The 14,847-nt window shown below is 41.6% G+C and overlaps 1 protein-coding gene across 4 annotated transcripts in view; it reads right to left on the bottom strand.

Annotated features, from left to right (window-relative positions):
* LOC311248769 (tripartite motif-containing protein 16-like) overlaps positions 1–10,810 on the bottom strand; it is a 28,428-nt gene extending 17,618 nt beyond the window's left edge. For 2 of the 4 annotated variants that reach the window (XM_084339597.1, XM_084339600.1), the window contains exons 1-4: positions 10,553–10,739; positions 10,096–10,154; positions 8,506–8,802; positions 7,436–7,810 (exon numbers count right to left, since the gene is read on the bottom strand). In XM_084339597.1, the coding sequence (XP_084195723.1) occupies positions 7,436–7,810; positions 8,506–8,736 (606 nt within the window). In that variant the 5' untranslated portion in view covers positions 8,737–8,802; positions 10,096–10,154; positions 10,553–10,739. Of the gene's footprint in view, positions 1–7,435; positions 7,811–8,505; positions 8,803–10,095; positions 10,155–10,552 lie in introns of all 4 variants that reach the window. The other 2 variants (XM_084339598.1, XM_084339599.1) reach the window with 2 other exon arrangements.
* Between the last annotated feature and the right edge of the window lie 4,037 nt (positions 10,811–14,847).

The raw sequence follows: 14,847 nt of genomic DNA, 5'->3' as shown, positions 1-14,847 counted from the left end.
AGCTTAACCTTCTAAAGAACTTGCAGTCACGCTCTAAGACAAACAGCTGCATCTCACAACAACAACAACTATCTACCACCAACCTAGAATAAGCTAGAATTGGAACATTAGAAAGTGGATTCGGCCAATCAGAGATCGTCTCCGCGAAATGCTGCTACGGAAAAAAATACTGGCGTCGGCCAATCAGAGAGCGTCTCCGCGAAATGCGGCTACAGAAATTCTTGACGCTGCTGCCTAGACCGCTTCAAATCGCGCCCGGATTCCAACATAATAGTCATATTTCAACGCACAACGCGTTACGCACTGATTGGCTGCGACGGATACAGCGATCAACCAGTGACGCGCACTCAGAGCGCTATTGCGTCTAGCCCGGGCCGAGAAATACAAAAAAATTAAAAAGAATTAAAAAAAGTATGTCACTTCCTGTTCAGGAAAACGAGTATTTTTTATTTTATATATTAACGTTATATTGTGCATTGGAAACACAAACACTTAAAATGAGTAAATATTATTCATTTTAAAACATGTTTATATTATTTATAGGGCTATTTTTCTTCTCTCATTTAACAGGTGGGTCGGCGCCCTAGCGCCCCCGGTGGCGAGCCGCCACTGATACATATATGTTTTATATCGTCTCTTGTGGTCTGTTCAGGAGGTGTGTGAGTCACAAGTGCTTTCTTGCAGTTTGTGGTTTTCATTGGGATTGATGTGCCTTTAGCATACACAAGTTGCTTCCAATAGAAAACGCTAGCGTTTACTCTGACTGCCCAACCAGTCATGTCATGATTTCTCAAAACACAACTGAGTAACACTAGCTGGTTACTGGAAAACAAGAGACGTGCTGGCGGCCTTTGGCCACGCTGTTCACATCACAAAATGAACTCCTCACTCCCTCACACTAACCTTCTGTTTTTAAAGAATCAAACTTTGAAATTCACTGACCTGGTTAAATTCAAAACAGCGCAAATTATGTTTAAAGTAATCAATAATACAGACAGTGCCTAGTAACATTCAGTACATGTTCACAGGCAGAGATGGTATCTACGGGTTAAGAGGGAAACTGCTCCTAAAACACCCTAGGGTCCGTACGACCTTGAAGCAAAAGGGCATCTCGGTCTGTGGGGTGTCACTTTGGAACAGCCTGCATGAGACGTTAAAAATTTGTAAAAATATTAGAACATTTAAAAGCGGTTATAAACAAACATTCTTAAACAAATACATGGAAGAGGAAAATCTAGAGTAGTACTGTTAGTTACGATTATGATGACATATTCTATTCCTTGCAAATACTGCTTTCTCTTCTCAGTTTTTTTATCATTTACTCTATGTTCACACCGAAACGTCATGATATGATATGATTTATTTCAGGCTGCCAATACAACATGATATCAGAGGTTACAGCACCCAGTGTCAAGTCTAGTGAGGTGAGCGCGTTCTACAACTTTTTTCACTATAGATAGAAAGCAAGAATCTGTCAATTGTGTGATGTAAGGAAGGGGCAGGACTAGATAAGCACTAATTCTTTCTACCCTTCTCATTTACATTTACATTTACATTTAGTCATTTAGCTGACGCTTTTATCCAAAGCGACTTACAAGTTCTGTACGACAAGCCATCAGGAAGGGCACAACTCTATCAGCTGAGCAACAATGTTCATCAAAGTGTTGAGTGCTACAGTGTAGGTTAGTTTATTAGGACAAGTGCATGACAGTACGGTTAGTTAGGGTTAGATTTTTTTTTTTTTTTTTTTTTTTTTAATTCAGATAATGGTTGAAGAAGTGCGTCTTTAGTCGACGGCGAAAGATTGGACGTGATTCGGCTGTCCTAACTGGGGTGGGTAGTTCATTCCACCATTTCTCGAACCAAATTCTATGTTTTGGTTTCATTCTTTTTATTTGTATGTGTGAGTGTATTTGTGTGTATATGTATGTGTGTGTATGTAGATATATGTATGTATGTATGTATGTATGTATATTGTTTTTGCTTTTATCAAATTTGTTGTGATAGTTATGTGTGTTGGTTCGAGATAAATAAAAATCAATCAAAATGTCTAATTTATATTATATATACATTTTCTAAATGATAATCATTGCCCAAAGCTGTTGCCAAGTAAAATAATTGGGCTGTTGATGAGATCGCACTGGGTGAGGCTTGGCCATTGCACTTTGTTTGTGCCGACTCCTGTGAATGCCGAGCAAAAGGGAATGTTTTATTGTATAACTGCGTTAGAAGTAGGTCAACATGAAGATCAGGCTGATCTTTGAACCGGAAGGGAGGAGGCCTGCACTGAGAGCATATTGCAACATCCTGCATCTCTTGTTAGGTTATGCAGTATGATGCCGCAGGCCTCTTTGTCCCCCTCCCGTCGGGCAGACGCTACCGCTCTATCACATCTGTCTATCTATCACCTATTATATTCTTAATATTATACCATCCTCCACCAGCTCTATTTGTCTATGGGGATGTTTACCTTCTTTGCAGGGCTATAACTTTTTAAATTGTATTGCTAAATTGACATTACTATGGCCCATTCAACGTCAAGTATCTATTGTTCAGGGTGTAGCAACGTTATACTTTTTCATTCACATATTCATACTAAAATACGGTCTAAAGTATAAGTATGTTTTTATCGTTTTCTGCAGCTTTCTCCAGAACGTGATTTATAGCCCCAAATGCATTATATTGATGATCAAATACAGTTTTATAGGAATCTGCGCGAGATAAAAAATTTCAAATGGACGTGCTTCTAGAAGTTACTACTGATCATCTGATGTTGACCGGATGGGGGGGGGGGTCGTTTATAATTCCGTGGCCAACGTTAGATGATTCATCTAGTGTGGGTGATATGATCATTAGAGCAGTTAGTATCGAACACGTTAAAAAATAACGCTGAATCTTACCGTAGCTTCCTCATAGCGTTGGGCGATGAGCGTGGAACAGAAATATTCCTATTATGGGATGTAGAAATATGCGATCCATTTCCAGGCTGTATAATAGTATATACGTCCAAATCATGTTGTTTATCGAGTTATTGGTAACGGATTGCTATCCGTTGTGTCTAGCTCGAGTCCTGGGACTATTACCGAGTGATCGGACCGAATTCAGGGATTAAAGCAAAAAAAAATCTCCTGACTGAAATTTTTTTCAGGCCAAGTCATATTCTTATTTTAACCTCCACTGTATTTCTTTTTAATAGCGTTGGCGTTTTAAGGGAGCCTACTTGTTTCGGTTTCGTCGATAATCCAATGTACAGTTACCCCCCCACCCCGCCTACCCAACCCTTCCCTCCCCAACCACCTCCAATGTACAGTCCCCCCCCCCCTCCACCCAACCTCCTCCAATGTACAGTTTCTTCGTCAAATGTATATGCTCTCTTTTTTAGACTCTTATTGTATCACAAACAATACTGTGTAAATCTGGTACGTCATAAATGTATAGATGTAGCAGTATTATCTATCTGTATGTCATGTATGTCATATATGTTATGATGAATTGAAAATGGGGGACCCTGATGTAAAGAGGAAAGTCTTTCTCTGGTCTGCAACCCCTTGACAATTGTGTGTATTGAGCTGTACTGTATTGTACCCATTCTGCAATCCGTTATAACAATCAATCAATATTTAACCGATTGCAGAATGGGTACAATACAGTATGGCTCAATACACACAATTGTTAAGGGGATGCAGACCAGAGAAAGACGTTTGTCTTGTTTACATCATCAGGGTCCCCCATTTTCAATTCAGTGACATTTATGACATGCATGACATTGACATCATGACATTTATAGCATAGGGACATACTACAGGTATATAGTACTGTTACATTTGTGACATATACGATATGCAAATATACAGTAATGTTACCCATAGATCCTGACAGAGAGAATATATACGGTGGGGAGGAGACTGTCTACAGATACACCTGTGTGATGTTGCTACGGAGTTAAGCTAATAAACGTATACTCACAACCACAGCAGGGGACTCACATATTGTACTGTGAAGTAACACGACAATGACAAACGTGTTGTTTCTGTTTTTCTTTTTGACATCGTTGCGGCACACGGAACAAGTTAACTCACCACTACAGCCCCCAGTAGCGCTGCCTAGCCAGTCTCTTCAAACGTCCTCTCCTCTCGAAACTTTTTGTTAGGTGGTCCCGCTGATCCTTTTCATCTGAGAACCCCGTGGTGGGTTCTCTTTTTAGTGGCCGGCTTACTCCTTCCATTTAACAGACGCTATTAAGCTAACGTTAGCTAATCGGTATATAGCAGCGAGTGCAAGCAGCGTGGTGGCTGTGACGTTGGTAAACAAGCAGTTGACGCGTGAGGCTGCAAAAAAGGCGACCTGTCTCTTGAGTCGCTGAGTGATGATGACTGCTTGGCGCGATAGGAAAAAAAAGCCCTTTTCCATATTTGGCGCCTCTGATTGGCTCAATTTTGTTTCAATCTGTATGCATCTACAAATCATGCAAATACTTCCGTCAGACTGCGAATCAAATGGACGGATCTCCCCAATCAAATTGACGGAAATCCGTCTGGAGACGGAATGCTTTAATGCATGCGAATTGGAATGAGCACCAGCTTCCATTTCCTGTTTCCGCTCTGGGCGATCCGCCACCAGATGGCGCTCTTGAACCGTTGGAGAGTTGAGAGGGGATCAACAGTAGATCTCAAGTCTCCGGGGGAGAAATATGATTTCGATCACAGATTTTTGAAATATTGATATCAAAGACGTGGTACGGCGTCTTTGGCAGAATGAGCATGGCAGGGAAAGACTGCTACGGCGTTTTTGACGACCATAGTGTTAATTGATTTTCGGGGGCTTTTTTTTTTATTTCGGGGGCACAACATTTTTATAATGAAAATTAACAAAGATTATAAAACATTGTTTTTTTTTTACAGTCTTCGTCCCTATGTTTGATAACGTAATGTTAATGTCTCCATATATAGGGCTCTACGCTAACCTTTTTCCCAAGGAGCACATGTGCTCCTAAATAAAATGTTAATAAATAAAATCTAAATACAAATTTAGGAGCACAGTGACAATTGTTCAAGTAACACACACACGATGTGTGACATGGCTTGGTTTCATGTTTTGAGGTACCTTCAATCATCTGTAAATAATACATACATACTCCATCTAAATAGATTAAATATGATTGTCCCTGAGGGTAGGGCTGGGCGATATGGAAAAAAATCATATCGCGATAACGATATGATGTTATCATATTTCTCGATATCGCTAATTAATTAAAAAAATTAAACAACAGATGTATGTTTATTTTGCAGCAATTCTTTGTCATTGCCGCCATCTTTAGTGTTACATCCCCTCACACTCCAGTTCTCAGGCTGCAGCTGGTTTAAAAGCGAAAGTAAACCGGCTTCTCTGCTGGCTGTGGCTCCAGGGGAGTTGAACAGTTCTGGCTCTGCTAGTTTATTTTCGATCTTTTGACGCTTTTTTGGTGGACAAACCACCGCACATGTGCACCGTAACTCGTGACTGGAGTCTAGTTCTGCTAGCACACATAGCCTACTGTGTACAGACGGTTTCAAACTGTATTTTAAATTAGAAAGCAAACAAAATAAATGGACAAGAGAAAAATAAATCTCAATTTGGTCAGTATTGTCATTTGGACAAGCAAAGCCATTACTTTAAGTTGCAGGCAAGAAAGACAAGTCTGTCCACTGTCTCTGGTTTTAAAACTGCCCTGTTGCAGGTCACAAAAAAAAAAAAAAAAATCCGATATTCGATATTGATATTTATCGTTATCGTTATATCGCCCAGCCCTACCTGAGGGCAAGTTGTGTTGTTGTCTTGATATATCTACAAATAGCAGACGAATAGCCGGTTGCCTCTGGATCAATGAATATTGAATAATATTATTAGCTATTTTATTTTTAACATCCCTAATTCCAACAGTCAAGAGGCTTGTTTCAAATTGATACATGAAAAACCCCACACACGCAACATCATCCACCGCAAACACAACAAAAGAACAGAGCATCTCATGAACTTATGTCATGACTATGGACTGTCAGCTGAACTCGCACCAATGCATAGGGAAATAGTCAGACATCCCAGAATTATTTCATAATACAAGTTTTGAATGGACGTTTGGATTAAAATCATCCCGAAGACAGCACTGGAACGTTTGTGAGTATAGGCTCTGGCCAGATCTATCAATGAAATACGTTGCGCGCTCAGCACTGTGGAATGAAGGAAATGCGCATCGGGATCGGATTTGGATGTTATTCTTTGAAGTTGTGTTACAAATGGAACAGTCTTTCCCCGCGGAACACAAGTTACTTAACGTTACACAGGTCGCGCTATGCAGATGCTTAGCTTGCTAACGTTAAGATAGCAGTGTAACTTAATGTTACACTATGCATGCTTGATGAAAGCAGAGCTCTCCGTCTGTCTGCGTTGCACCTCTCAAGTACCGGTAACACGCAGCGGGCCCCGCCTCCCTCCCAAACAAACATTCCACCCAAAAACTGAATTTCAGTCCAGTTTCTGAACTATTAACAGCGGAGCTGTTTTGTAATCTTCACTCGTCTCGCACACTGCAAGTAAATGATTTTTCCGGTTCGAGCATATATATAATTATATATATAATTAGTAAACTGTCTGGGGCTTTTCTTGCCCCCCTTAACTGATTTTCGAGGGCATTTGGTCAATTTTCGAGGGCATTTTTGCCCCAAGCCCCCGTTAATTTCGAACCCTGTCGTGTATGTCATATATGTTATGATGAATTGAAAATGGGGGACCCTGATGTAAACAAGACGAAAGTCTTTCTCTGGTCTGCATCCCCTTAAAAATGTTATGTATTGAGCTGTACTGTACCCATTCTGCAATCTGTTAATAAAGTTTTCAATCAATCAATCAATGCTCTACCTCTGAGTTTACTAAGAGTTTCTTCCCCAGTGCTGTGCGCAGCCTGAATAACTCCAAAGGCTAGATTTGTATATTATCCTATTTTATTTTGGTGTGTTATTAGTCAGGTTGTGGAAGTGCTGTTTCTGTGTGTCTGTGCATCACGCACTTTGATTATATGCACTTTTACTGTAAATTGTGCCCCTATGCATTATGCACTTTACTATGATATGCACTTTTAGGGGATGTTGATATCAACCTTAGCATTTGTCCTTTTATATTGTCTATGTTTTTATTTTTTATTCTGTACCGTTTCTACTCTGCTCCTGTATTGGATTAGTTGTAGACAGTGTTTGCTCTGTACCTGTATTCCAATGTGGATTTGTCCATACATGGCAAATAAAATCTCTGACTCAGATGTTCTTTAGTCTATTTTCCTCAGTAATCATTACCTTGTTTCACTTGTGTTTCGTGATGATCTAATTAAACACCTTTGTTCATTGTGGACCTTTCTCATTCTTTAAATGTGATCTTCGTCATGAAGTAGATGTTCTGGTCCTACCTGTTCCTCAGTCCTCTCTGCTGCAGCTGACACCGTGTCGTGGCCTTTATGTTCCTCCATGGTGCACAGCAGACAGATACACTGCTGGTCCGTACGACAGTAGACCTCCAGCAGCTTGTTGTGACTAGAACACATCATGTCCTGCAGTCTGGCCGTGGCTTTGACCAGCTTGTGCTTCTTCAACACGGGGATACTGTGGTGAGGTTGGAGGTGGGTCTCGCAGAAAGAAGCCAGACACACCAGGCAAGACATGAGGGCCTTGTGGCGTCTGGTTCCAGTGCAGAAATCACAGGCCACGTCTCCTGGTCCGGCGTAGGTCAGAGCAGCAGAGGCAGAAGCCTGCTGGCCCCCTGTCCTCTTCAGCTGCTCCACCACCTAGGAGGACAGAAGGAAGTCGGCTCAGTCACTGATGAGCACAAAACAAGGAAAACAATACATCTGCAATGAGAAATTACACGTGTTTCTGTCTCTCTTCATGTACATGGGGGGAGGGGGGGTTCAGTACTGATACGCAAAACTGACCATCAGAGATATTTGTTGTTATTGAGTCTACTATTAGCATAAGTTACTTCATATTGCACACTGACCAAACACTTTAAATTCAATCAAAGAAATGTAGGCCTGGAGAAAAGTTCTGAAATGTGCAGGAACACTATGTATACAGGGGCATAGCTAGACCTTTCTGTGCCTTGTTCATTAATTCATTGATGATTGACACATCCATAGTAAAAATGAGGATTCGTATGGTTAGCATTGTTATTATCGCACATTCAAAAATGCCCTTATGTTTAAAATGTTCATAGAACAAAAAGCTCAATATCCTGCACAGGAAGAAAACACCTTTTTTAAACTTTTAAAACAAACCTTTCAGTAAAGACACTGAGAGCCCTCCCCCAGTTTTGGGCCATAGGTCATCTGTTCCCCTCTTAAACTAGTAAATGGTGCATTTATATAGTGCTTTTATCCAAAGCGCTTTACAATTTGTTCCTCACATTTTACCATTCACTCACACATTCACACACCGACGGCAGAGCCATGCAAGGTGCCAACCTGCTCATCGAGCCACCCACCTCCGCCAGCATGGTGTTTTTCTTCAGTGCGGGCCTTGGATTGAAGCGCTGTCTGCACTGGGGACAGCTGTATACTCCCTTCTTCTCATCCTGGTCCCAGCTATCTCCAATACAGCTGCTGCAGTAACTGTGTCCACAGGGGACCGTGACTGGTTCCGTCAGAAGGTCCAGACAGATAGAACAGCAGAACTGGTCCTTGTCCAACACAACACCCTCCTGCTGTTCAGCCATTTTACCCACGTGTAACGGTTCTCAATTGGTCAGAGATTGAATAGACTGCTGTCGACTATTTATTTCCTACAGAAGACACATCAAATACAATAACTGTAGTTTTCTGGTCACTGCACATCTTGCATACCTCAGCAGATAGCTACAAGACTGCTCTTTTTATAATGTCTCAATGACACAGTATTTATAAAAAATACATGTACTATTTTACAATCTCTACTTGCCAACACAATGTACCAGAACACAGTAGCCTATAACATACATTTGTAGGTCTATAAACCAAATTGGTAAACTTGCACAACCTGCTGGACATAGCAGGAAATGCAACAGGTACAATATATAACGTTGAAAATTGATTGATTGAAAACTTTAATAACAGATTGCAGAATGGGTACAATACAGTACAGCTCAATACACACAATTGTTAAGGGGATGCAGACCAGAGAAATACTTTGTTTACATCAGGGTCCCCCATTTTCAATATATAACATATATGACATACACGACATACAGTGTGCATTGAGCCGTACTGTATTGTACCCATTCTGCAATGTTAAATAAAGTTTTCATTCATTCATTCATTCACATATACAGTACTGCTACATCTATACATTTATGACATACCAGATTTACAAATACAGTACAGTTTGTGATACAAAAATAGTCTAAAAAAAGAGAGTATATACATTTGACGTAGAAACTGTACATTTGGAGGTGGTTGGGTGGGCGGGTGGGGGAAACTGTACATTGGAATATCGACTAAACCTTACTTGGTCCCAAGAGGGTCTCGTGTATTACTGGGTTAGGTAATTTACTGTACATTGGAGGGGGTTGGGTTAGGACATTTACAGGGGCCAGTTTCGAATTGCAGTCAGTCTCCCGTAGGTGTTCTTTGAGAGTGGTTTTGAAAGTGGGTAGTGATTCACATTCCTTTACAGCTTTGGGTAGGGCGTTCCACATTGATGTGGCATAATTGCGAAACGTGTTTAGTCCCTTGTTTGAGCCGAATCTGGGTTTAACATGATTTGTGGAACTCCCTCTGGTGTTGTGATTGTGGTATTCACTGACCTTTGGGAAGTATTTTGACATACATGGGTACCTTAGTCGTGTAGTGTATCTTGTAGACCAGGCCCATTGCAAGTTGCTGTACTCTGTCGTCTACTCTAAGCCATCCTAGGTTGTCAAAGTGGGCAGGGGTGAGGTGGGTTCTAGGAGTAAGGTCAAGCAGTAGTCTGACCAGTTTGTTTTGTGATGTTTGTAATTTAGTTTTTAACGCCTTTGAGGTGCTTTGGTACCATGAGGTGCAAGCATAGTCGTAGTGAATGAAAATAACATGTTTGCATTATGTATGGTGCCACATACCTACAGAGGACATCAAATACAATAACTGTAGTTTTCTGGTCACTGCACATATTGCATACCTGCATGTTGTACAACATAAAATAATAGTAGTATAGTATTTAATAGTATTTAATACTTGACAAAGATGAAGACACCCTGAAACAGAACAAGATAGCAAACTCGGCTGACAACATATACCATAAATACATAATAACACTATGTTAACACATATATATATATCTATATAATGCATATAATATAATATATATAATATTTATACAGTAATAGTGAATGAGTGAAAACAAAGATGGCCGCTCAGCATGGTTGGTAAGACGCTGCCCTCTAGTGGCCGGCGATAAACTCTTCACATTTAAACTTCCTTCCCCAAAATAACTAACTCCACGTTCCGCAATTATGCCACATCAATGTGGAACGCGGCCCTACCCACAGCTGTAAAGGAATGTGAATCACTACCCACCTTCAAAACCGCTCTCAAAGAGCACCAACAGGAGACTGCAATTAGAAAGTGTAAATGTCCAACCGTGTCCACTGTCCACTCCACAGCTGTGTGTATTCTCTGTAATGTTGTTTTATTCACTCTGTAATACATCTCTGATGGCTAAACCCTCTTCTTACCGTCTCTTCCAGGTGAAATGAAGTGAACCCGACACTCTGTTACACACGTGACGTCGCCCTCAGACAAGAGGCAACAACAACTGAACAGTTTCGTTTTCTCTGAAAAGGGAGAGAAGGGGCGGCACTTCCTGCTTTCTGCTGCTTCTTCTTCTTCTTCTTCTTCTTCTTCTTCTTCTTCTTCTTCTTCTTCTTCTTCTTCTTCTTCTTCTTCTTCTTCTTCTTCTTCTTCTTCTTCTTCTAATGTTTATTGGCGGTTGGCACTAACGTGTTGGTGCATTACCGCCACCTACTGAAATTGATTTTAGAGCTAGATGGATTATGCACATGACAATCACTATTCTACACTACTCTATATCCTACCACTCAAACCTGTACTATTTAGAAAATAAAAAATGGCCCTGTACCCCACATTCCCTGAACTCAGTCGCAACACTTCTCTTACCTCCAGCTTGATGTGGTCTCTCTCTGAATGAATGAATGAATGAATGAATGAATGAATGAATGAATGAATGAAAACTTTATTTAACAGATTGCAGAATGGGTACAATACAGTACGGCTCAATACATACAATTGTTAAGGGGATGCAGACCTGAGAAAGACGTTTGTCTTGTTTCCATCAGGGTCCCCCATTTTCAATTCATATAGACATTTATGACATACATAACATACATGACATTTATGGCATAGGGACATATAGGTATTTAGTACTGATACATTTGTGACATAGGCGGTATTCAAATATACAGTACTGTTACCCCTAGATCCTGACAGAGTATATACATATGATGGGGAGGGGACTGTACATTAGGAGGGGGTGGGTGGGTGGGAGGGGAATATACATACGGCGGGGAGGGAATATATACATGCGGTGGGGAGGAGACTGTCTATTAGGAGGTGGTGGGGGTTTTGGGCATTTACGGTGGCCAGTTTCGAATTGCAGCCTCCCGTAGGTGCTCTTTAAGGGCGGTTTTGAATGTGGGCAGGGATTCACATTCCTTTACAGCTTTGGGTAGGGCGTTCCACATTGTTGTGGCATAATTGCGAAACGTGTTTAGTCCCTTGTTTGAGCCGAATCTGGGTTTAACATGATTTGTTGAGCTTCCTCTGGTGTAGTGGTTGTGGTATTCACTGACCTTTGGGAAGTATTTTGACATGTACATGGGCACCCCGGTCGTATAGTGTATCTTGTAGACCAGGCCCATTGCAAGTTGCTGTACTCTGTCGTCTACTCTAAGCCATCCTAGGTTGGCAAAGTGGGCAGGGGTGAGGTGGGTTCTGGGGTTCAGGTCAAGTAGTAGTCTGACCAGTTTGTTTTGTGATGTTTGTAATTTTGTTTTAAGCGCCTTTGAGGTGCTTTGGTACCATGAGGTGCACGCATAGTCATAGTACCCTTGAATGAGTGCTCCTGCCAGAGTCCTCAGGGTATTCTTGTTTACCAGAGAGGAGATCCGGTACAAGAATCTAGTTCGTTGGTTGACTTTTTTTATTACATTGGATGCCATTTTGTCACAGGAAAGATTTGCCTCTAGGATGGAACCCAGGTAGGTAATTTCGTCTTTCCTTGTGACAATATTGTCACCCACTGTAACTGAGAAGCCGTCGGTCTTGCTGAGTTTGTTATTTGAACCGAAGAGAATGGACTCTGTTTTGCCCATGTGTAATGATAGTTTGTTATCAGCGAGCCATATGCAGATTTTGCCTAGTTCCGTGCTGAGGGTTTTTTCAACCTGCAATTTGTTCTTGTCAGAGACCAGCAGGGCTGAGTCGTCCGCAAACAGGAACAAGTTGCAGTCACAGGCTGACGACATGTCATTTGCATAAATTAGGAAGAGTAGCGGTCCTAGTATGCTTCCTTGTGGAACACCACAGCTCACTGTGAGGGGGGGGGATAGAGTACCGTTTACCTCTACCATCTGTTCTCTCCCCTCCAGGTAGGATTGCATCCAGCTCACTGATAGGCTATCAAAACCAATTGCTTTTAGCTTGTCCATTAGAATGGAGTGATTGACAGTGTCGAAGGCCTTTTGTAGGTCCAGCATGACCATGCCGCAGTATTTGCCAGCGTCCACCTCTTGTTTGATGTGGTCGTTCAAATAGAGGAGGCATGTGTCAGTGGAGTGGGACGTTCTGAAGCCAGATTGGAATTCGTAGATTAGGTTTTTTTCCGCCAGGTACTTTTCGACCTGTTCGTAGACTATTTTCTCCATGACTTTCGAGATGGAGGTAAGAATAGAAACAGGGCGGTAGTTGTCTGGGTCTAATTTGCTGCCCTTTTTGTGTAGAGGGGTCACTCTCGCAATTTTGAAGTCCTTGGGGACGTGCCCCTGTTTTATAGAGAGGTTTATTATGTGTGTGATGACTGGGGTGATGGCGGCTGCTGCGTCTCTGAGGAATTTGGAGGGGATGTTGTCATGGCCAGTGGCCTTGTTAGGTTGGAGGGCGCTCAATTTTTTGAGTACCTCATCGGTTGTTACCATTTCAAGTTTGAAATCGTCTTTGTGGACCCCTAGGTTTTTGTAGTATGCTACTATGTGTTCTACCCCATAATGCCCTGAGTGGGAGGGTAGTTTGTTTACCAGTGTTGTGGCTATGTTTGTGAAGAAGATGTTTAAGTAATTGGCTACATCCAGCTTGTCTGTGATGAGCGTGTTGTCCGTCTTTATGTTTATGTTTGAGAATCTGGTTTTAAGTTTTTTACTGCAGCCTAGTTGATTATTGAGTAATTTCCAAAGTTCGCGGGGTTTGTTTTTGTTTTCCTCAGTTTTGTCGTTGATGAAATTTCTTTTTGCGGTTCTGATCATGGTGTTTACGTCATTTCTTAGTCTGTTTCTTTGGATTTTTAGTTCAACCACGTGGGCTTGGAGTTCACTGTTTGAGCTTTTGGAAAGCTTTGTCTGACTTTTATGAAGTTCAGAGCATTTTTTGTCTCTGGTTTTCATAGCGGCCAGTATTTCAGTGTGCATCCATGCCTCAGCGCGATTTTTAACCCTGGTGGTTCTTATCGGTGCCATGTTGTTGAGTATTGCTGTGAATTTGGTTTTGAATCCTAGCCATGTTTCTTCAACCTGTGTACCACTGAGCTCATCTGACCAGTCCAAGCTCCCCAGTTCTAGGTTAAAGGCCTCTCTAGAGTACGTTTTGAGGTCTCTAGATGTGACTGTTTTGTGACAGCCGGCCTTCTGTTTTAGCTTTTTGCGGGTACAGAAAATCATATAATGATCACTTAACCCGCATGCTATCACCCCTTTACTGGAGATCATGGACTTGTCAGAGGTCAAAATGAGGTCAATGGTGGTTTGTGTCGAATCGCATACCCTTGTGGGTTGTGTGATTAGCTGGCTGAAACCGTGCAGGTCAGAAAATCTACTGAAGGCCTTGAAGACGGGTGCTGATTTACGCAGCATATCCGTGTTCCAGTCCCCAATAAGAATTTTTTCTACCCCCTCCACCCCAGCTAAACACCCATCAAGTGTGTCATAAAACCCACTCTGTTCTGGTGGTCTATAGATTGTGCCTACTAGTACCGGTTTCGCCCTGTCTAATAAGATTTCAATCCAAACAGTTTCAATTTCATCATGGTTAAGGTCAGTACGGTTGATGTATTTGGTATCCTTGTGTATATACACACAGACGCCACCTCCATACTGGTTCCTATCCCTCCTGACTATTGAGTAGTTTTCAATTTCAATCTCTGGATCCTGTACAGATGAGTCTAATTTTGTTTCTGTGAAACACAATATGTTAGCCTTACCGTTTACAAACAACTGTTTGATTTCAGCCAGTTTCGGTCTCAGGCTATTTGTATTCAGATGAAATATGTGAAGTCCATTTTTGCTTGTAATAAGTTTGATGTCGTCACAGTTGAGGTAACTCTAACCTTTCTTTGAGGATCTGTCTCTCTTCCCTATACTTACTACACTCCACTAACACATGCTCCACTGTTTCCTGCCTACTGCAATACTCACACCTACCCGTCTCATGCTTGCCCATTAACCTAAGTGTACTATTTAGCCCTGTGTGCCCTAATCTCATTCTTGATACAATCACTTCTTCCCTCGTACCCCTACCCCCACTTCTCATCTTCCCTACTGCCCTCTGGATATTATAAAACTGCCTACCTTTACTTCCTCTATCCC

The sequence above is a fragment of the Notolepis coatsorum genome (assembly GCF_963971535.1).
Source record: "Notolepis coatsorum genome assembly, contig: SCAFFOLD_462, whole genome shotgun sequence".
Lineage (NCBI taxonomy): Eukaryota > Metazoa > Chordata > Actinopteri > Aulopiformes > Paralepididae > Notolepis > Notolepis coatsorum.
Note: the sequence above shows the minus strand (reverse complement) of the source record. Positions and strands in the feature narration are given on the sequence as shown.